Here is a 22,334-nt window from a genome sequence, read left to right as displayed (position 1 = left end):
ACTGTTGTATCCAATATCTTCAAATTTGGTGACATACTACATGGGGGGATTACGCAGACACCAGTTGATTTGGGTGACCTTGACCTTAACTTTGACCACTTTTCAAACTTATTTAAACGCAATATCTCATAAAACATTGCACCCAATGTTTTCAAGTATGTCGACGGCCTACATTGGGTGATTATGCAGACACCAGTCATTTCAGGCATTTTGTATGTGACCAAAACATAAAAAGTAGTAAATATAGATATTCCAATTTTTAGCGGCTGGGGACATTGCCACACCAGTGGCGAACACTTGTTGATTAACTATATATGCTGTATCGAAAAGGTTTCTTGCAAAGAAAACTAATAAATTTAGTTGCTTAACTAGGAAATCCAACACTTCGATATGGTATTCTGACATTTTAATTTAGCACAGATGCAGTTTGACTTCCTCAAACTATTGTGTTCACTACAGTAATAATGTTTTCAAACTAACGCCTATTTATCTATTTATGTACACCCTCATATGTGTATGCAATTTTGTACTAACTTGATGTAAATGCCAACACATGTCACTCTTCTATCTGTACATGCAACTTGAAATGGAATAAAAAAATAAGATAAAAAAACAGAAAACAAACCATTTTGTTCTCTAGTGGAATCAGGAATGCCTGGCCTACTTGCTTCGACTGGTCAGTCAGTTTGCCGTAAACCGTGCAGACCTTGAGACTGGGTCAGAAGAGCAGTCAGAGACGTATGAGAGTCCCCCGCAAGAAGGTGAAAAAGTCCAAGTCAGCACATGAGAAGATCTTCATTCCTAGACTCAATCAGGTGAGGATGAACAGACTAATGACACAGAAGGGCACAATTATATGATCTAATGGCACAGTGCTTGAAAACTGTAATGTTGTGCCATTGTTTTCAAAGCAATATGAACGCAGAGAAGAACATTACATTCATTTGTCATTCTTGAGGAGAAAATAACTAAATATACTTGGGCTGAATTTGAGGATACTTTACACCGATACATAACAGGACATTCTCTTGTTTGATGTTAGAACATTGTTTGTCATACACGTGCAAGTTATGATATACTCATAGTCATAGGTAATTTACATATTGAGAAGGTATGTTGTTTATGGCCTGTTTTTCACCTGCAGTCCACCATCAACATGCTGAACACAGAGACTGTGTTGAAGATACTCATGCAGATCCTGTATGATGCTGCATTGCCTGAGTAAGTTCTCATAAAGTTACATTGTGATTAATTAAGATTAGGTTGTATGTTTTAGTACGTGCACCCAAGAGCCTTCAGCATTGCCGAACTCGTTTCTTTCTCTCCTTGATAATTATCCCCATCAACGCATTTTGCAGGGGTATTAAAATCGCTGCGCACATTCGTATTTTCTGGAGCCGGTGCACATTCACTATTTTCTGGAGCAGAACTTTAAAACTGCTCACTATTTCTTCACCAAACTTGGTTTCATAGATTACTTCGATGAATGATGGTGTACTTCCTCGGTGCCTTTTGGTAGTTTTTGGAATTCTGAATAAAATATTTTTTTGTGTTTCCATGGCAACAAGTTTGGCTTTAACTGAATTTGGTGGTAATGCTCCATTCTGGAGCAGAACTTAAAAACCTTTCAATACTCTCCTTCCACTTTGCATATACACACCAAAACATTTGACATAATCATAACGTAGATATATTCATGAAGAGTATTTTGCCATTGAGGGGGACATTGATGACTTTGTCTTCTTGTTGCCTTTACTTGTTTTAAAGGTCAGTCCGATGTTCATTTTACCTAACTTTTCAGGGATACAAATCAGCTGTACATTGGATCCTGGGGCAGGGCTGAAGGTGAGTGTTGGTATATGCTGATCTGTAGATATATGAGTTTACATTTGTAAACAGGTGACTTAAAGGATCGAGAGGCCAGACTTGGTGACTGTATGTTATTCTAACCCAAAGGTTTGGATAGTTTTGTTTTACGCAGCAATATTCCAGCATTATCATGGCGGGGAACACCAGAAGTGGGTTTCACATTTTCAATTTGTAGCTTAAGAGACTCAGGATGAATTTGTGCAATGTTGTTTAATGCTACAGCCTGAAATACTTTCACACTTTCTGACCAGTGAAGTTTAGAAATGGATTTTCTCCACCTATGCTTATCGTGAGAGTTGATTGAGATGGGGATGTGTGACTTTGCTGATTGTATACCATATCTTAACGGGTGGTGGGGTAGCCTAGTGGTTAAAGCGTTCACTTGTCACGCCGAAGACCCTGGTTCGATTCCCCACATGGGTACAATGCGTGAAGCCCATTTCTGGTGTCCCCGGCCGTGATATTGCTGGAATTTTGCTAAAAGCGGTGTAAAATTAAACTCACTCACTCACTCTTAAATCTGAATTTAACATGAGACACTCCCTCAACCTGAGAAAAATACTCCAGATCACATGGATGTGCTCTTTTCTGTGTCTCTGCATATAGCCTGTGGTTAAAGCATTTGCTTCGTCACACTGAAGACCCGGGTTCGATTCCCCACATGGGCACAATGTGTGAAGGCCATTTCTGGTGTCCCCTGCTAGAATATTGCTAAAAGTGGTGTAAAACTAAACTCAATCAATCTTTCCCAGTGGTCCACTGTGCTCTCTCCTTCCTCATCTCCCTGGCCTACTCCTGTGACGAGGTACCTGGACTGCTGTGTACCGCCACCAACTTCAACGCATGGCTGAAACGGCTCACGCTGGAAGCTCCAGAGGTAGGAACTGTCTATAGGGTTTTGACTTATTGTGTCGTTTTGCTGATTGATTGTAATTTCAGCCTCAAGGTTTGTGTTGTTACTCATTAGGTTTTGTTTTTCAAGCCCATTAATTCATGTTTTCAACTATTTTTGATCTGTAATTGAAGAAGTATGTTTCTTCCTGGAAACAATATGACAATTCATGGTCAGAACTGAGGTGAGATGAAGTGAGGTGAAATTTGGTTTAACGTCGTGCTTAGAATATTTTGCTCATATGACGACGTGCATGCGTGTATATGTGTATGTGCGGCTGCTTGTACTAGCCCAGACTTCAGCTGGTTTTATAGTGCTAGCCCACTGAGATACCATGCCGCAGTGAAGCAGGAATACCCCACTCAGACACATTATACTGACCCAGCCGACCAGTCCTTGTTGTACCCATTAATACCGAGCGCCAGGCAGGGACCAACAAGTACCATATTTTAACGTCTTTTGGTATGATGCGGTCGGGGATCGAACCTGCGACCTTCCGCTCTCTGGTGGGCGCTCTAACCACTACACCACGGAAGCAGTGGTCAGAACTGAAGTAGAGGAGACTAAATGATTTGATGACTGGGTTGATCACATGTGATGGTTGGAGACATTGCCTATAAGGCTGGTTTAACCACTCCAGAATCAATAATTTACAGGAAATTGTATTACTGCTTGAACATTGTTGTGGCTTTAAACACCTTTACCTCAACCTCACCTTTAACTGAATATGATAGTGATCAAGGTAGGTAACTAACTGGTGGTGTTTCAGCCATACGTACGTAAGGAAGCTTGTATGGGCCTGTACCGCCTGCGACTGGGGAAGACAGTGGACAACAAGCCAGGCTACAGCTTCCTGCTCCCCATCCTCTCCAGTCTCCTCAGCTTCCTACAGGTGGCGCTGGAGTTTAAACCACAGAAGAACACTGAGGTATGCTCTTTGAGTGGCTTGTTCCCACATTTCAGATTTCACATATGCCTTTAAGAGTTTACTTGGGGTTAGAGATGGGGTAGTCTATTGAAATTGGTGCCCAAAACATTTGATTCTACTTTCTCAAAACATTAGCTCTTTGCTCCTTTTCTGTAGATTTTAGATTATGATGACAGTTATAACCTGAGCTTATATAGGTATAACCTGAGCTTAAATAGGTATAACCTCAGCTTAATTGACCAAGCAGAATTATTACTGAGCTTGACTAGTGAATTGAATCAAAGACTAGCTGTTTATGCTTTGAATTGAATTGTCATGTAGAGGACCAGGTATGAATTTGCCATTATTAAAGTCAGTGTTTTTCACAGGAGGTGTTAAGGCAATAGTGGAAAACCTTGCTTCTATGCAAGACTAAAATAAGGTTGTATAAGACTTGGTACACAACCCTATAGCTGTAATCAAAATGACCTGTGAATATCCGTGTTAGAATTGGTCTTCAGCAACCCATGCTTGTCGTAAGAGGCTACTAATGCAAGACTAAAATAAGGTTGTATAAGACTTGGTACACAACCCTATAGCTGTAATCAAAATGACCTGTGAATATCCGTGTTAGAATTGGTCTTCAGCAACCCATGCTTGTCGTAAGAGGCTACTAATGCAAGACTAAAATAAGGTTGTATAAGACTTGGTACACAACCCTATAGCTGTAATCAAAATGACCTGTGAATATCCGTGTTAGAATTGGTCTTCAGCAACCAATGCTTGTCGTAAGAGGCTACTAACGGAAGTGGGTGGTCAGGCTCGCTGACACATGTCATTATGTCTCAGTTGTGTAAATCAATCCTCTTGATTGTCAGTCACTGGGTTATCTGACGTGATTATTTACGACTGCCATCATATAGCTGGAAAACTGCCAACTGCGACACTTAGATATTGTTGAAAATGTTTCTATTGATGACATGAGTTATTGACTGAATCAATGTCTGCTGCATGGAGCTGTGGTTGATGTTGGGTTTTCTGTGACAGTTTGACAGTAAGGAAAAGGAACCGTTTGGTCCAGGGTGTCGGGACTACTTCTGGCTCGTGTGCAGATTTGTTGACAGCATTTCCAAAGAGGAAGCCAGTTCAGTAAGTCATGAATGTCATGCAATGTCTTTCAATACACTCAGTGGGTCAGTGGTGAATTACCACTGCCATGATCAAGCCAGACCAATTTGGACATGATCGAGAACAAGCACAGATTTATGGACTTGAAGTCCTTGTATTGTCACTGATTTTTTAGATATCTTACAAGAACTGAGACAGTGATGCATATAAGAAAACATCTTGGATATATTTTGTCATATTTTGTAACTTCTGTTTATGTGTCATGTTTTCAAAAATTGGTAATAATGTTACTCTACATGATTTGGGTTTTATTAAATTAGAAAAATATGCTGTATACCTGTGTTTGTTAGAGGTCCAACTAGACTGAAATGAGAAAATATGCCTTTCAGGAAAACTGTGTGGATCTGAACTCGTTAGCAAAAGAGGCCTACCAGCATATCATGGAGCGTCCATACTTGGAGACTCGGGTTGGATATGAAGAAGACGATGGCTTGATTGGTCTGCTCAATCTACTTACTGCGGTGCTCAAGCACAACCCACCATTCAAGACATCATCAGAGGGCAAGGTGAGTGCACACTGATGTGCTTTCTGATCTCCCAAACTAAATTAATTCATGGATTTTTGTATGTAAATTTTCAATGTCCGCTGCTGAAGTCTGTCTAATGCTAAAGATATGAAGAAGACTTGGCAAATTTTGTTCTTTTGGGGTTTTGTTTTTTGTTCCTGATGACCAGTTTGGGTAAGAAAATGTTACAGGTTATGATGCATCTTGGTGATTTTACAGGATATCTGGTTTCAGTCTCTTCTGGATGAGATATTTGACAGCCTGTTTGCTCTGCCCTCACCAACCAAACGCTACCTGCCTCGATGTAAGAGTCAGGCTTCCCGGTCTGCAGCATACGATCTGCTGGTGGAGATGGTGAAGGGCAGCGTGGACAACTACACCGCCCTCCATTCCAAGATGCTAGCACAACATACGAAAGACTCCCACACCCCCTACCCCTGGGACTACTGGCCTCATGAAGACGGACGTTCCAAGTGCGGCTACGTCGGCTTGACCAACCTGGGAGCCACCTGCTACATGGCGACGTGCATGCAGCACCTGTATATGATACCACAGGCTCGACAGTCCGTGCTGCAGGCAAAGGTTGGTGGTGTTGATGTTGTCTTACATTGGGGCTCTCTGTGAGCGAGTGAGCAAGTGAGTTTAGTTTTACGCCGCACTCAGCAATATTCCAGCTATGTGATGGCGGTCTGTAAATAATCAAGTCTGGACCAGACAATCCAGTGATTGGGCTCTGTGTAGTGGCCATAAATGTTCGAATCCCATGACAGGATTCAAACCACAGACTTTCTGATGCTGAAGTCAGACATCTTGTCCATACAAACAAGAAGATTAACCTTATCAAGCCCGCAATACTAAGACGTATTATACTCAAATTTGATCTGAACCTGCTCAGCTCCATCTCTGTCAGGAGGCTGACAAGGATGGTTGTCATCTGATTCCACACCCAGCTATGTCAGTGTGCCATACCTGTCATATTAGCCCACTAAGATGAGGCGTAGGTCTTGTAATGTGTGTCATGGTGCCCCCATGGCATTGATCATTGTGCATGCTATGAATACGTTGTCTGTGTGTTTTTTAATGTATGCATTTATGTATTTGTGTCCTTCAGCAGAGGACAGACTATACAAGGCATGAAGGAACGCTTGTAGAACTACAGAAAATGTTTGCATATCTGCAGGTGAGTTGGTTATTGAATCTTCCCTGTATTCACTGACTACATCCAAGTCTTGTTGTGAATCAAAGTATGAAGCACTTGCAAGCCACCATCTCTACCACAAGTGATTTTCAATAATGTTTAATAATGTAAATAACTATGCCTTGCTTCTTATGTCATGATAATGAGAGTCATTTTCAGTTGGTAGACCCAGTACTGATTCTTGTACAACTTCATATCTTATATGAGAATTGCTTTGGTCACTGAAGCTTTAATGAAATATCATTCAATGTGGTAGAAATGTCCAGGTGTTAATGATCTATGCCTGCTCACACCATCGACCACTGGTTTAATTATCCCCCGCAACGCGTTTTGCGGGGGGTATTAAAATGGACTCCGTCCAGGCGTGCGTGCGTGTGTGCGTCCGTCCGTCCGTGCACATTTGTCTTTTCCGGAGCAGAACTCTAAAACCATTCACTATTTCTTCACCAAACTTGGCACATAGATAGATCTGGTGGTGTACTGGTGCCTTTTGGTAGTTTTGGAATTCTGAATAATTTTTTTTTTGTCATTTCCATGGCAACAAGTTTGACTTAGACTGAAATTGGTAATAGTGCTCCTTTCTGGAGCAGAACTTTCAAAACCTTTCAGTTCTCTCCTTCCACTTTTCTATATACACACCTAAATATTTGACATAATCATACCTCGTAGACATAATCATGAAGAGTTTTTTTGCCATTGCGGGGGATATTGATGACTTTGTCTTCTTGTTGATCCTGACATTTTCCAGCTGTGACTTGAAGCCTCAGTAGACGGGGTCAGCTATAGACTCAGTTTGATGATGTTGATGTAACTTGACTCTCGATTGCTTTTCTGTTGTTTAGGAGAGTGAGAGGAAGGCGTACAACCCCAAGAGCTTTTGCAAGGCGTATACCATGGACAAACAACCATTGAACACTGGTGAACAGAAAGATATGACCGAGTTCTTTACTGATCTCATCACAAAGCTGGAGGAGATGGGACCAGAAATGGTGAGATATTATCTTCTGCCATTTTGTTTTATCTTCCTTAAAGGAAAGGGCGGTGGGGTAGCCTAGTGGTTAAAACGTTGGCTCGTCACGCCGAAGACTCAGGTTCGAGTTCCCACATGGGTACAATGTGTGAAGCCCATTTCTGGTGTCCCCCGCCGTGATGTTGCTGGAATATTACTAAAAGCGGAGTAAAATCAAACTCAGTCAGTCAGTCCTTAAAGGAAATGTAAGCTTGTTTTGTACAAGTTGGTGTAGTTTTTGACAATTTGAACATGTTATCATTGTTGATATGGATTGATAGACTGTATTTCCTATTTCAGAAAGCACTTGTTAAAAGTCTGTTTGGAGGAATCATCACGAACAATGTGGTCTCTCTGGTGAGTATTACTTTGCTTCTTTTAACTGTCGTCTTTTAAGACCGCCTCCGTGGTGTAGTGGTTAGAGCGTCCACCCGGAGAGCGGAAGGTAGCGGGTTCGATCCCCGACCGCATCATACCAAAAGATGTTAAAATATGGTACTTGTTGGTCCCTGCCTGGCTCTCGGCATTAATGGGTTCAAGGACTGGTTGGCTCGGAGTCAGTATAATGTGTCTGAGTGGGGTATTCCTGCTTCACTGCGGCATGGTATCTCAGTGGGCTAGCACTATAAAACCAGCTGAAGTCTGGGCTAGTACAAGCAACCGCACATACATATACACACGCATGCACGTCGTCATATGAGCGAAATATTCTCAAGCACGATGTTAAACCCAATTTCACCTCACCCCACCTGTCGTCTTTTAATATTACCTGGGACTCAGGTGGCAAAGTCATCAATATCATGCATTGATGTGTTTCCCTGGAATCTGATGGTCTTGGGTTCAAATTCCAGTAATTGATGTCACTATGGTCAGCAAAGCATTGTAATGCAGTTTCTAGGATATGGCTTGATCTCACTAAACAGTGAAGATGATAGATAAGAATACTGAAACCAAATCTGTTGAATTAACCCCAATTTAAGCTACTACCCCAAATTCAGTTACTCACTGTAAACATTACTACTTGGATTTGTTGAATTAACCCCAACATAAGCCACTATGCTTGCCTTGCAGGATTGTCCGCATGTGAGTCGGACATTTGAAGAGTTCTACACTGTGAGGTGCCAGGTGACAGACATGAAGGACTTATATGTGAGTAACCCTACTTTGGCTCTGTGTATGGACAATAGTTCTATGTATTGTAAGTAATGATTTAGATTCAATTTAAGGGGTCAAAGATGTGAGTATTTTTCAAGCCAGATGTTTATCTTGTGTTGCAGGAGTCGTTAGATGAGGTGACAGTGAAGGACATGTTAGAGGGAGACAACATGTACACCTGCTCCAAGTGTCAGAAGAAAGTCAGGGCAGAGAAGAGGTACAAACATAGTGTCTGTTTAATCTATCTGTTCTGCTGTCACATGTAACTATCATCAGAGGCAACCATGAAGTCCGATGTTAACGTTGATTCTTGTTAAGTTTTCCTTAGAATGAGGGGCGGCGTGGTATCCCAGTGGTTTAAGCATTTGCTCATCAAGCTGAAGACGTGGGTTCAATTCACCATGTAGGTACAATGTGTGAAGCCCACTTCTGGTGTCCTTCAGTCATGTTGCTGGAATATTGCTAACAGCAGAGTAAAACCATGCTCACTCCGTAGAATGGTGTCCCGGTGCTATTGTTAGAGGTCCTGAGTTATGTCCCTTGCCTGCTATCAGTTTGAGTCGAGATGTTTGTAGGATTTCCTAGACATCTATGACCAGAGTCATCTTAAAATGTCTTTTCTGACAATGGTCTCCTATCATGTTGCTGAACTAGTGCTGACAGCACTGGTGGGCCTCTTTCACTCCTTTTTGTCAAGAATATTTGACTGAATTGGGAATGGTATGTTTTTTATTAAAGCCAGGTTAATATTCAGCACAAAGTTTCGGTGTCAGCCTATCAGAGGTAACATTGATGCGAGGAAAGATCCCAGGGGTTGCTGAGTGAATCCGCATGATGTCAGTGTTGATGTGTCTGTTGTTTCAGAGCATGTTTCCGGAAGTTGCCAAAGATTCTGTGTTTCAACACCATGAGGTACACGTTCAACATGGTGACGATGATGAAGGAGAAGGTCAACACCCACTTCTCCTTCCCCCTCCGGCTGGACATCAAGCCGTACATGGAGGTGAACCTCCTCGGCCCCGACAAACTCAAAGGTGAGATAACCTGGTGTGAGAACCGCTTGTATAACGCAGTTGAGTATAAGTTGTCTTCAGGAAGGATCACAGCACAGTTGCTTAGAGAAGGCATTTGTTAAATTACTGACTTTCCAGTCAAGTTGGTATATTATGTATACTTATATACTGGAGCATTCTTACAAATTTTTCTTCAAGGATATGATGAAAATATGGATATAGAAAATACCGCAGGAGCATTATATTGTAGAATATTAGATATTCTGGTTCCCAATTGGTCACAAGCCAAGCTGGGCCTAGAGTTTTGAAACATTCGTAGCCCTACGAACTTCTAAGGCGCATTCTTAACACATTGGGTACGATCGAAGTTAAGAATTCTTATCATAATGGTAACATTCATGATGGTAACATTGTTCTGTGGTTGTAGTTGTTCTGTGGTTGTAGTTGTTCTGTGGTTCTGTGGTTGTAGTTGACGAGGAGGATGAGCTGACACTGATGGGGGTGGACACCAGTGATGAGGACGAGAGCTCCGAGTACGAGCTGATAGGGGTGACAGTACACACAGGAACAGCCGATGGTGGTCATTACTACAGCTTCATCCGAGACCGACTCAACAAGACGGAAACAGGCCAGGACAAATGGTCAGTCTCCCCAGACAATACATGGACAAGTGTTGTGTATTGCGAGATTGTTTGTTGTTTAGATCTCTGGTCAACGTTATTCCAGTTAAATAATGGCACTGTGTGTGTACTTGAGTTTAGATGTAATTGACATAAATCCATCTATGGAATCGAGATACGATGACACTCATCAGTCAAGTCAGGAAGTCTGTTAACCTGATCCCATTAGTTGCCTCTTATGACAAGCATAGGTTGGTGACGACCAATTCTAACCTGGATTTGTACAGGGTCATTGCAGCATTGACTACTATACATGAATTGTTTGAAGTTAAAGACCATTAAGCTATGATGTATTTGGATGTAAGGATAAGTAATGTTCACATATGCTGAGGAGATAAACGTATGGAATGTTATCCTGCCTCTTTGTGTTCAAAGGTATCTGTTCAATGATGCTGAGGTGAAGCCATTCGATCCAAGCCAGATAGCTGGAGAGTGTTTTGGAGGGGAAATGACGGTAGGTGACCATGTGAACCTTGCAATATTACACACTTGCCTCACACTTATATGATGGTGAAATATATGAGTGAAATAATCGTGAATTTGTGAGATACCTTCACTTCACCTCATCTAAGTATGTATCTTTGTCAGAGGTATATTAGTACATATAATAATCTTCTTGATTACAGAGTAAGACGTATGATTCAGTCACTGACAAGTTCATGGACTTCTCGTTTGAAAAGGTAAGAAATTATGTGTATATATTTGTACTCAAATAAATAACGAATATGTTTTTGTTTTCTTCCACTTTGAATAAGAATTCCCTGTCATATCAATAATTAAAGGATTTGAGACTACCACTGGTCTGTCTGATCCCAGTGCTGAAAGATGAGTAATCTTCTAAAAAGCATGGTTAATAATGTCAAAGACTCAAGTCTCAATAAGTGTCTACCCAGGATGACAAAACAGACTATTCCTGTATTTGCCCCCCATTTGCCCCCAGACAAACAGTGCGTACATGCTGTTCTATGAGAGATGCCCCAAGGGCAAGAAGACTGAGGAAGTCCTGGACAGTACAGAGGAGAGGAAAAAATTCAATTTTGAGTTGTCGAAGGACCTTGGTGATGTATGTCTCAAGACCTCTCTCACTTGGCATAAAAGTCATTATAACTGTTTAACACACTACAGATGTTTGCAAATGGTCCTGGAAAACTCTGCACAACCCCAAACTACTAGGAATACTTTTTGTATTCATTGTGTAATATTAAGAAGTTGTTCCACATTAAGTTACTTTGCACTACAACTCTGAGGTCTCTTAAGTTCAAGTTAAGTGATGGTATAAGCGAAAGTTTGCATACTTATGAAATTATGTAACTCCAATGTTTCAAGATCCTTTGGTTTGTGTAATTGTCCCTTTGAACAAAGACCTTGATAACCAGATTAACGTTCTTGATTTCATCGTAAAATTTCAGTGGATTTGGCAAGACAATACTCAGTTTCTACAGGATAAGAATCTCTTCGAACACACCTACTTCGGGTAAGTGGCAAGACAGATACTTAGATAGTTCCTCATGGTCATTTGATAAGTCAGTTCCTACCAACCCCTCCTGGTCATTACATGTGACTTAAAGGATCAAAAGGCCAGACTTGGTGACTGTATGTTATTTTAACCCAAAGGTTTGGATAGTTTAGTTTTACGCAGCAATATTCCAGCATTATCATGGCAGGAAACACCAGAAATGTTTTTTTCAATTGGTAGCTTATGAGACTCAGCTGAATTTGTGCAATGTTGTTTAATGCTACAGCCTGAAATACTTTCACACTTTCTGACCAGTGAAGTTTAGAAATGGATTTTCTCCACCTATGCTTATCGTGAGAGTTGATTGAGATGGGGATGTGTGACTTTGCTGATTGTATACCATATCTTAACTGTTCACAGGTTGCTTTCTTATTACATGTTTTTCTCATCAAGGTGTCTTTTATGCAAATATATCAACATGAGTAGCAAACACAGAGTCTGTGTTCCCTGAGTTAAGAGATGATGTTATTGCTGTGTGTTCAGGTTCATGTGGCAGATCTGTGGGTACATCACCACCACTCTCCCCAAGGATGACAACAGTATCGTCCCCCTCAAGGCAGCTCAACTCTCCACATCGTTTGTTCTGGAAACTCTCATACATGCCAAAGAAAAGGTGGGACAGCAACATGGGACACACATATTGATGTTGCCAACAATCTGATAAGCATTGTGTTACTGATTTATCACATCTGTGATAACGTAATAAATGTTGTATTATGATCATTGTCCCCGCCGGAACGGGGGACTATGTATTCAGCGGCGTCTGTACGTACGTACGTCCCGATTCTTGTTAACGCGATATCTCATGAACTGATGTACCCAATGTCTTTAAATTTGGTGACATCCTACATTGGGGGATTACGCAGACACCAGTCCATTTGGGTGACCTTGACCTTATTTTCAAGGTCACCACGACACTGACCACTTATCAAACTCTTGTTAACGCGATATCTCATGGACTGTTGTACCCAGTGTCTTCAAATGTGGTGACAGCCTACATTGGGGGATTACCCAGACACCAGTCGACCTTGACCTTACCTTCAAGGTCACCACGGCACTTTGCACACTTTTAACTCTTGTTAACGCGATATCTCATGAAATATTGCACCCAATGTTTTCAATTATGTTGACAGCCTACATTGGGTGATTATGCAGACACCAGTCATTACGGGCATCTTGTATGTGAATATCTAGTAGTAAAGATAGATATTCCATTCTTTAGAGGCGGGGGACATTGCCATATCAGTGGCAAACACTTGTATTGATTTATTTCTCACTTTCAATATAAACAAGAACAGATTGTTTTTGAAAACACATGTCTGCCTTTGTTTCAGCCCACAATGTTACAGTGGATTGAGCTGCTTACCAAACAGTTCAACTCCTGCCCCGCCTTGTCCTTGCTTGTGAGGTGAGTCTGGTGTCACTTGACATTCTAGCTGGATAGTCACACAGTTAGGCACATTATACAGAGGTGGAGATTGAGCTGCTTACCAAACAGTTTAACTCCTGCCCGGCCGCTTGTGAGGTGAGTCTGGTGTCACTTGACATTCTAGCTGGCTAGTCACACAGTTAGGCACATTATACAGAGGTGGAGATTGAACTGCTCACCTAACAGTTTAACTCCTGCCCCGCCGCTTGTGAGGTGAGTCTGGTGTCACTTGACATTCTAGCTGAATAGTCAGAGGTGGAGATTGAACTGCTCACAGTTAGGCACACATTATACAGAGGTGGAGATTGAACTGCTCACCTAACAGTTTAACTCCTGCCCCACTTTAGTGAGGGTGAGTCTGGTGTCACTTGACATTCTAGCTGGCTAGTCACACAGTTAGGCACATTATACAGAGGTGGAGATTGAACTGCTCACCTAACAGTTTAACTCCTGCCCGGCCGCTTGTGAGGTGAGTCTGGTGTCACTTGACATTCTAGCTGGATAGTCACACAGTTAGGCACATTATACAGAGGTGGAGATTGAACTGCTCACCTAACAGTTTAACTCCTGCCCCGGCCCTTGTGAGGTGAGTCTAGCTGGATAGTCACAAAGTTAGGCACATACAGTTGACATAAAACAACATTCACACACTCCCTTCACTCTCTGTAGGGTACAAGATCACCAATGTTATTCAGTCATTCATGCCGAGTATCTGACCATGCTTAGGCCAAGTGTTTGCTTCATGGGCGGTGTTGATGTTGCAGTGGTTCCTGGACCACATGGCTGACAGTGACTGGTGGCCCCAGCAGATACTCATCAAGTGTCCCAATCAGATGGTCAGACAGGTACGTTCACACCTGTACACAATATCTATATGTATTTATTTATGTAAGCGCATTGTATTAAAAAGTAGAATCTTGACTTACGAAGTTGAAATAAAGTTTTCACACAGAGATTTGTTGTTGTTTTTTCTGTTTTTATTTAAAGATTTGTCATATTTAGGACATCTATCTTATAATAATATTTTGTTGAATTTGTTCAGATGTTCCAGAGATTGGTGATTCACGTAATTGGTCAGCTGCGTCAACTCCCACTTTGATCTCTACATGCAGCCTATTGTGGAGAGGTGAGAACTGTCTTGCTCTTGTAAAGATGTTATGACTTTCCTGAAATGTTAATATAACATTTACTTCATTTTTTTTAATGTGAATTATTTCCACCACCCGATTTAATTAATGTCTGAGTTCATGTGTTGCTGGTGTTGCAGTGAGGATGGTGTTGTGGACGTGACGGAGATCGGGAACAGGTCGTGTGTGACAAGGTTCATCAAGAAGATGCTTACCATCGTAAGTCTGATTATGCTATCATCCCATATTCCATAGATGCAGGAGTCAATTAAATAATGTACCCGTGAAGATTCGGGTTAGAATTGGTCTTCAGCAACCCATGCTTGTCTTTGAGGCGACTAACGGGATCGGGTGGTCAGGCTCGCTTACTTGCTTGACACATGTCATCGTATCCCAATTATGTAGATTAATCCGGCCTTAAACAAAACAACCAACCAGCCTATTAAATAATGTACTCAATAATGTAGAATACACGCAGTACTCGTATGTAATTCATCCAAAAGAATGTTAAAGTATAGCATCTATAGCATAAAGCATATGATCCTTTATTTTTAAAGTTGAATACGCAACTGTCACACCTGTTCTCAAAGAGAGTCTGATTAATTCTCTAAATATGTGCTGACACAATTTACTGTGAAAATAATCAGTGACAGGGATGAACTCAACATAGGGTATCTCAAGGACTCCGGCCTGTATATGCTTGTGTGACTATATCTTTGACATTTTATATAAACTATTCAACAATACTTACTTATTTGGTGTTTATATTTCTCGCCCTTTCACCTGAACGGTTACATGTAAATGATCATTACCGTGTATTTGTCTTGTAGATTGAACATGGTGTGCGGCCGCACAGCAAGTACCTGACCGAGTACTTCGCCTTCCTGCTGGAGTTTGCCAAAACTGGGGAGGAGGAGTGTAACTTCCTCATCAGCATCAACGCCATCTCCACCATGATCGCCTTCTACATGGGTCAGAAGGCCCAGGAGAATTACGTAAGTTGGATAAGGAGTGAGATTAGATGGTCAAGCTCTGTGACTAGTCATGTTGCCTTGTGGTCTTGCTTGCAATCACTATGTATGTTTGTTTGGGTCTAAGTTATTTACTGCTCAAGGTGTTGAATAGCTGTGTGAAACAACATTCAGTAGTTAGAGAGTTAAAAGCTTATCGTGTGATACTGCTGATTTTTCCTTTCAAGGGTACTACTTCTCAAGTGGCCCCCTTTGTCTTTCAGTACTTATATTACTAACTGTACAACCAAAACCACTTTATCAACTCATTCTGAATCTTTCACTTCTCCTCTTATATTTATCCAAACTGCATAGATCGATGCTCATGATGTTGATCACTAGATTGTCTGGTCTGACTTGATTATTTACAGACTGCCACTATACAGCTGGAATATTGCTGAGTGTGGTGTTAAACAAAACTCTCCTTGTATTGTTCAGTACAGAGGTTTAATGTCTTAGTACCATGAACATACGCTGTACTAGCTTGAAACAGCTTTCTTGCCTTAGACTCTCAGTTGAGGATTTATACTCTCAATCTTTCAGTGTGAGATTTTGGCATACTTGCTTGTATCTTTCTCAGTACACTGCTTGACATTGATCCCACACAAGATAAATGTTTATGTTATATTTCTGTTCCGACTGTAGGTTGAGATCCTGTCTGATGATGATGAGGAAGAAGATGTGATCTCATTGACTGATGACAACTACCGCCCCATGTCTCTGGAGAAGATGATCTCATTGATAGCTCTACTGGTGGAGAAGTCTCGCGCAGAGAAACAGCTGCATCTCTCGGAGAAGGACTACAACTCCATCATTGGGGGCAAGGTGAGGAGAAGCTGGAGGATCTGAGTCACAGAGTGGTTGAAGCACTATGACTGCCTAAAGTCTATGTTAAAGTCTATGATACTACTTTGAGCACAGATAAAGGACCTATGTCACAAAATTGTAGCTCTGTGACAGATTAAAATTATTTTTGTTTAATCCCATACATGGAATTACAGTTGTTACATTGTTGTTTTCAGGGCTTTCCATTCCTGTTCAATCAAATCCGTGATAATATCAACATCCGGCAGTCGTGCAATCTCATCTTTAGCTTAACGAGATATAATGAAACTCTAGCAGTTGCAGTAAGTATTTAACACTCGGACATGGATGATGATAATAATTATAATAATAGTCCACATTTATAGGGCCATTTGATGATGATGTATTACATATGTATGTTGCGACCGCCTCCGTGGTGTAGAGCGTCCACCAGGAGAGCCGGAAGGTTGCGGGTTCGATCCCCGAACGTGTCATACCAAAAGACGTTAAAATATGGTACTTGTTGGTCCCTGCTTGGCGCTCGGCATTAATGGGTACAACAAGGACTGGCCGGCTTGGAGTCAGTATAATGTGTCTGAGTGGGGAATTTATGCTTCACTGCGGCATGGTATCTCAGTGGGCTAGCACTACAAAACCAGCTTATGTCTGGGCTAGTTCAAGCAGCCGCACATACACATACACACGCATGCATGTCGTCATATGAGCGAAATATTCTCAAGCACGACATTAAACCCAATTTCACCTCACCTCACCTGTATGTTGCATACAGTTTCTAAACAAAGTAAAACTGTTTTTGTTTAAACAGGGATACTTCAAATAGTATTCATAAATGGCCAATTTATTGATTATTGGTTGACATATCACAAGACCATATTAAGAAATGGGTGTGCGGCAAATATCTATAACAAATATCATGGATTGAGATTGAATTCAGTTGTAGACATGTAATGTGCCAGCCCAGTTCAAGAATACTAACTTTGTCACATGATGACAAAGATTTTGGAGTTTTTGCCATGTTTCTTGAGTTGCGATGTCTTGGTGCTCATTTATGTAGAATGTGTTACAGGTGATAAATATGGTGTTTGGGGCCATCAGGAAACTGAACCCTGAGGTGAGTCATCTTTTGTCCATGTACTGCTCAAAAGAAGTTAAGGACAGAAGAACCATAGCAATATGAAAGAATTGGGGGTCCTAAACTTCTCTAGAGTAATGTATATGAGATGTCTTGATAAATGAGAGATTTTATGTTGACTTTACATTCACAAGAAATATCTGTATGAAAAGTGAGATTGCTTTGTAGACATAGTGTTTATACTAGATGAAGTCCAGAGATCTGCTCAGTTTAGCTTGTGAGGTATCTGAAAGACAATTGATATTATTTTTTTGAGTAAAGAGGACTAAGTAAATATGGAAGTGTTTATGTGTAAGGAAGATGTTCTTTCTTTGCCCCACTGCTCAGTACATGATGATCAGACCCGTGAAGGTCCGGGTTAGAATATTGATCTTCAGTAGCCCATGCTTGTTGTAAGAGGCGACTAACGGGATTGGGTGGTCAGGCTCACTGACACATGGCATTGGTTCCCAATTGCGCAGATCGATGCTCATGCTGTTGATGACTGGATTGTCTGGTCCAGACTCGATTATTTACAGACCGCCCCGTATAGCTGGGATATTGCTGAGTGCAGCGTAAAACTAACTCACTCACTCACTTACATGATGATCACGGTGCATGATGCTGTGTTGCAGCAATCTCAACCATTCTTCAAGCTGCTGTCCATGTTGGTGGAGTTTGTGGGTGGCCCACCGGGGATGCCGCAGTACACTCAGTACGTGCTGCAGAGGTTCTGGGAGGTGAGGAGTCTTGTTTGTACTCATCTGTTGAAGATAATCAGGGATTTCATTAAATGACAGCCACATTTTGGTATGTGGTATTGAACACTAATATGGAAGATGTGAAAGCCGGTAAACCAGTTTTCTCTGATAGATAAGTTGTTGAACTCACAGATATTACTACAGCTTTGTTGATAATTCATCATGGCGTTGTTTAGAGACTAGACTTTGGTCAGGTGGATTTATCAGCAAGTTTGAATAAATTTAGAACTTGCTTTACTGTCAACTGCAAAATTATATCAGTTATATCAGCAATTGTATCAGTACACAATACTGTACCTACCTGGTAACGATTAACCTGCTTATGAGTTAGTGTCCCAGTTTCATGCATGGCCTAGACCCAGATTGGAAAGGTAATTTAGTTCTTCTTACTAAACTTGATCTTCAGCTGACCAAGTGTTGTCCGCAACAATGTCTGGAGTGGATGACCGGTCAGGTGACCCGCAACAAGTTGGCCCAGGCCTGGACTCTCAACCAGATGGACAACTGGGTGGAGCCGTACCTCATAGCTCACAACAATGTCCGGGTCCGTAATGGTAGGTAGAGAACATGGGAAGCAGGTCATTGTAACCAGTGTAACCAAGAAAGTGTAACCAGTGTAACGAGGACAGTTTAGCCAGTGTAACCAAGACAGTGTAACGAGGACAGTTTAACCAGTGTAACCAAGACAGTGTAACCAGGTCATTGTAACCAGTGTAACCATGAGTGTAATCAGGTCATTGTAACCAGTGTAACCAGGTCATTGTAACCAGTGTAACCATGACAGTGTAATCAGGTCATTGTAACCATGACAGTGTAATCAGGTCATTGTAACCAGTGTAACCAGGTCCTTGTAACCAGTGTAACCAAGACAGTGTAACCAGTGTAACCAGGTCATTGTGACCAAGACAGTGTAATCAGGCCATTGTAACCAAGACAGTGTAACCAGGCCATTGTAACCAAGACAGTGTAACTAGGTCATTGTAACCAAGACAGTGGAGCCAGGCCATTGTAACCAAGACAGTGTAACCAGGCCATTGTAACCAAGACAGTGTAACTAGGTCATTATAACCAAGACAGTGTAACTAGGTCATTGTAACCATGACAGTGAAACCAGTGTAACCAAGACAGTGTAACCAGGTCATTGCAACCATGACAGTGTAACCAGGTCATTGTAACCATGACAGTGTAACCAAGACAGTGTAACCAGTGTAACCAAGACAGTGTAACCAGGTCATTGTAACCATGACAGTGTAACCAGTGTAACCAAGACAGTGTAACCAGGCCATTGTAACCATGACAGTGTAACCAGTGTAACCAGGTCAATAACCAGTGTAACCAAGACAGTGTAACCAGGCCATTGTAACCATGACAGTGTAACCAGTGTAACCAAGACAGTGTAACACAGACATTGTAACCAGTGTAACCAAGACATTGTAACCAGGTCATGGTAACCAAGCAAGTGTAATCAGGCCATTGTAACCAAGACAGTGTAACCAGGCCATTGTAACCAAGACAGTGTAACTAGGTCATTGTAACCAAGACAGTGTAACTAGGTCATTGTAACCAAGACAGTGGAGGTCGTACCTCATAGCTCACAACAATGTCCGGGTCCGTAATGGTAGGTAGAGAACATGGGAAGCAGGTCATTGTAACCAGTGTAACCAAGAAAGTGTAACCAGTGTAACCAAGACATTGTAACCAGTGTAACACAGACATTGTAACCAGTGTAACACAGACAGTCTAACCAGGCCATTGTAACCAAGACAGTCATTGTAACCAAGACAGTGTAACCAGGTCATTGTAACCAAGACAGTGTAACCAAGTGTGTAACCAAGACAGTGTAACCAGGCCATTGTAACCAAGACAGTGTAACCAAGTGTGTAACCAAGACAGTGTAACCAGGCCATTGTAACCAAGACAGTGTAACCAGGTCCTTGTAACCAAGACAGTGTAACCATGTCATTGTAACCAAGACAGTGTTACCAGGCCATTGTAACCAAGACAGTGTAACCAGGCCATTGTAACCCAGACAGTGTAACTAGGTCCTTGTAACCAAGACAGTGTAACCAGGCCATTGTAACCAGTGTAATCAAGACAGTGTAACCAATGTGGAAGTCAGACAACTGTTGGTCTAAACCACATACTTTGTGCTCCCTCTGACAAGTATAAATTACTAAGAAAGTGTAATCCAAAATATAACATACTTAGTCTTTGTATTTGTACATGGTCGACCAATGCTGTACAATGTACTGGTACTGACTGAGATCTTGTTCTGCTACAGCTGCTGCCTTCCTGCTGGTGTCCCTAGTACCCAGCACTCACTTCCGTCAGTCTTTCCGCTCCGCCAGGAGCATGCTCAGTCCGCACAAGGAGTTTGCTGTGAGTATCATATCTGGCTAACATTATGCGACCATAGTTTCCAATAAACTATTTGCAGCACTAGTGTTAATCCTGAAATTTGACCCTTTTTACATGCTTATGTAAGTTGAGAAATATATCTGCATATTGTCTTGTAATGGCTAGTAATAATGTTATTAAAACGAAACGACAAAATCCTTTTCATAATCATGAGAAATCTCTGCCAAAAGCAGAGTGGATTGTAAGATTTTCACCATGTCATGAGATGGGTGTATGAATTGCTTTTGAAAAAGTTAGCGTATCCTGCCTGCCAGTCAGAAACACATGTAAAAACATGGCTCTTGTTCACCTGAAAAACTTGACATCATGGGGTACAGGTCAAAATAGGGAATTGCATTGATATCAGTTTTGTTACAGGGCATTGACGGAAGGTCGCGGGTTCGATCCCCGACCATGTCATACCAAAAGACGTTAAAATATGGTACTTGTTGGTCCCTGCCTGGCACTCGGCATTAATGGGTACAACAAGGACTGGTCGGCTCGGAGTCAGTATAATGTGTCTGAGTGGGGTATTCAAGCTTCACTGCGGCATGGTATCTCTGTGGGCTAGCACTATAAAACCAGCTGAAGTCTGGCCTAGTACAAGCAGCCGCATACACATAGTCGTCATATGAGCGAAATATTCTCAAGCACGACGTTAAACCCAATTTCACCTCACCTCACCTCACAGGGCATTGAACTCTGAAATGTACACCACATGTCAATGATAAAGTTAATATTTTGTTTTGAATGTTCACTTTGGTATTGTTGTTTTCAGATGTCCACAGAGGCACTCATGGTCCTGCATCAGGTGAGGAGATTTTATAAGACTAATTTATTGTCTGTGAGATAAACAGGTTAAATGGTTGTTAAACATCGACATAATTGACATTATTGCTTTTTATGTAACTTTGGTCACAGTTGTTGGACAAGTTTGTTTTTGTTCTAGGTCTATGAGCATTTATTGAGTCTCCTGTCACGGGCAAGGTTATATGTTGGTAAGTAGTACCGTAAATTTACATCACTTTACCAAAATATTTACAGCCATTCATGTAAGTATCCTATAATCAGGGTTGCACAGTAGTGATCTGTGTGAACCTTCAGTGTCAAATCTTAAGGTTTCTTTACAGTGAGTTAGCATGTAATCAGCGATTCTTTCAAAACTCAAAGCTATTTTGAATAATCTAGATTAGTTATGGAGATAGTCTGAATTATTCTTACGCAAAAAAAGCTAAATGCATATTGTTTTATCAGAGGCCTGATGGTACTCTTCTCTCTCCAGATCCCCAGGTGCATGGCACAATGAAGCTCATGTGTTACTTTGCTGTCATGACGTACTGTCTCGTGTCTAAGCAGGAGAAGCTGTTGGTGAGTGTACTGTCATATCACATGTGTTACTTTGCTGTCATGACGCAGTATAAGCAGGAGAAGCTGGCTACTGTCATATCTCATGTGTTAGGTTGTCATAGACAAGATCTAGGTTCTTTTAGACAAGATTTGTATAGACAAGATCTAGGTTCTTTCCCCATGTTTTTATATACTCTTTATCACAATGTATTTGGTGTGTGTTTTTTAGAGCTTTAAGTCTGATAAAACATTTGCATACTTTGTAGAAGTGCAGACAGAAATGGGCCCCAGTTCTGCAAGCTTGTCCGAGAATAATCCAAACTGAAATAGATTATGCTGTTGACCAGTGGTTATTACAGGCTGCTGTGGGGGTTGGGGTAGCCCAGTGGTTAAA

At 41.4% G+C, this 22,334-nt stretch overlaps 1 protein-coding gene across 1 annotated transcript in view; it reads left to right on the top strand.

Annotated features, from left to right (window-relative positions):
• Nucleotides 1-22,334, top strand: part of LOC124283747 (ubiquitin carboxyl-terminal hydrolase 34-like) — a 38,439-nt gene that overhangs the window by 4,560 nt on the left and 11,545 nt on the right. Inside the window, exons 8-41 of the mRNA XM_046719771.1 lie at nucleotides 705-815; nucleotides 1,145-1,221; nucleotides 1,802-1,845; nucleotides 2,622-2,746; nucleotides 3,531-3,689; nucleotides 4,716-4,817; nucleotides 5,186-5,362; nucleotides 5,597-5,944; nucleotides 6,474-6,542; nucleotides 7,403-7,549; nucleotides 7,870-7,926; nucleotides 8,641-8,718; nucleotides 8,847-8,941; nucleotides 9,589-9,758; nucleotides 10,207-10,378; nucleotides 10,793-10,871; nucleotides 11,044-11,097; nucleotides 11,358-11,480; nucleotides 11,827-11,891; nucleotides 12,417-12,546; nucleotides 13,268-13,336; nucleotides 14,127-14,207; nucleotides 14,475-14,488; nucleotides 14,630-14,708; nucleotides 15,320-15,484; nucleotides 16,145-16,324; nucleotides 16,522-16,626; nucleotides 17,391-17,435; nucleotides 18,071-18,175; nucleotides 18,603-18,750; nucleotides 20,478-20,575; nucleotides 21,372-21,404; nucleotides 21,543-21,591; nucleotides 21,876-21,961. Of these exons, the coding sequence (XP_046575727.1) occupies nucleotides 705-815; nucleotides 1,145-1,221; nucleotides 1,802-1,845; nucleotides 2,622-2,746; nucleotides 3,531-3,689; nucleotides 4,716-4,817; nucleotides 5,186-5,362; nucleotides 5,597-5,944; nucleotides 6,474-6,542; nucleotides 7,403-7,549; nucleotides 7,870-7,926; nucleotides 8,641-8,718; nucleotides 8,847-8,941; nucleotides 9,589-9,758; nucleotides 10,207-10,378; nucleotides 10,793-10,871; nucleotides 11,044-11,097; nucleotides 11,358-11,480; nucleotides 11,827-11,891; nucleotides 12,417-12,546; nucleotides 13,268-13,336; nucleotides 14,127-14,207; nucleotides 14,475-14,488; nucleotides 14,630-14,708; nucleotides 15,320-15,484; nucleotides 16,145-16,324; nucleotides 16,522-16,626; nucleotides 17,391-17,435; nucleotides 18,071-18,175; nucleotides 18,603-18,750; nucleotides 20,478-20,575; nucleotides 21,372-21,404; nucleotides 21,543-21,591; nucleotides 21,876-21,961 (3,639 nt within the window). The remainder of the gene's footprint in view (nucleotides 1-704; nucleotides 816-1,144; nucleotides 1,222-1,801; nucleotides 1,846-2,621; nucleotides 2,747-3,530; nucleotides 3,690-4,715; nucleotides 4,818-5,185; nucleotides 5,363-5,596; nucleotides 5,945-6,473; nucleotides 6,543-7,402; nucleotides 7,550-7,869; nucleotides 7,927-8,640; nucleotides 8,719-8,846; nucleotides 8,942-9,588; nucleotides 9,759-10,206; nucleotides 10,379-10,792; nucleotides 10,872-11,043; nucleotides 11,098-11,357; nucleotides 11,481-11,826; nucleotides 11,892-12,416; nucleotides 12,547-13,267; nucleotides 13,337-14,126; nucleotides 14,208-14,474; nucleotides 14,489-14,629; nucleotides 14,709-15,319; nucleotides 15,485-16,144; nucleotides 16,325-16,521; nucleotides 16,627-17,390; nucleotides 17,436-18,070; nucleotides 18,176-18,602; nucleotides 18,751-20,477; nucleotides 20,576-21,371; nucleotides 21,405-21,542; nucleotides 21,592-21,875; nucleotides 21,962-22,334) is intronic.

The sequence above is a fragment of the Haliotis rubra genome, unplaced genomic scaffold, assembly GCF_003918875.1.
Source record: "Haliotis rubra isolate DU_JTF1 unplaced genomic scaffold, ASM391887v1 Scf32, whole genome shotgun sequence".
NCBI lineage: Eukaryota > Metazoa > Mollusca > Gastropoda > Lepetellida > Haliotidae > Haliotis > Haliotis rubra.
This window is presented reverse-complemented; position numbering and strand designations above follow the sequence as displayed.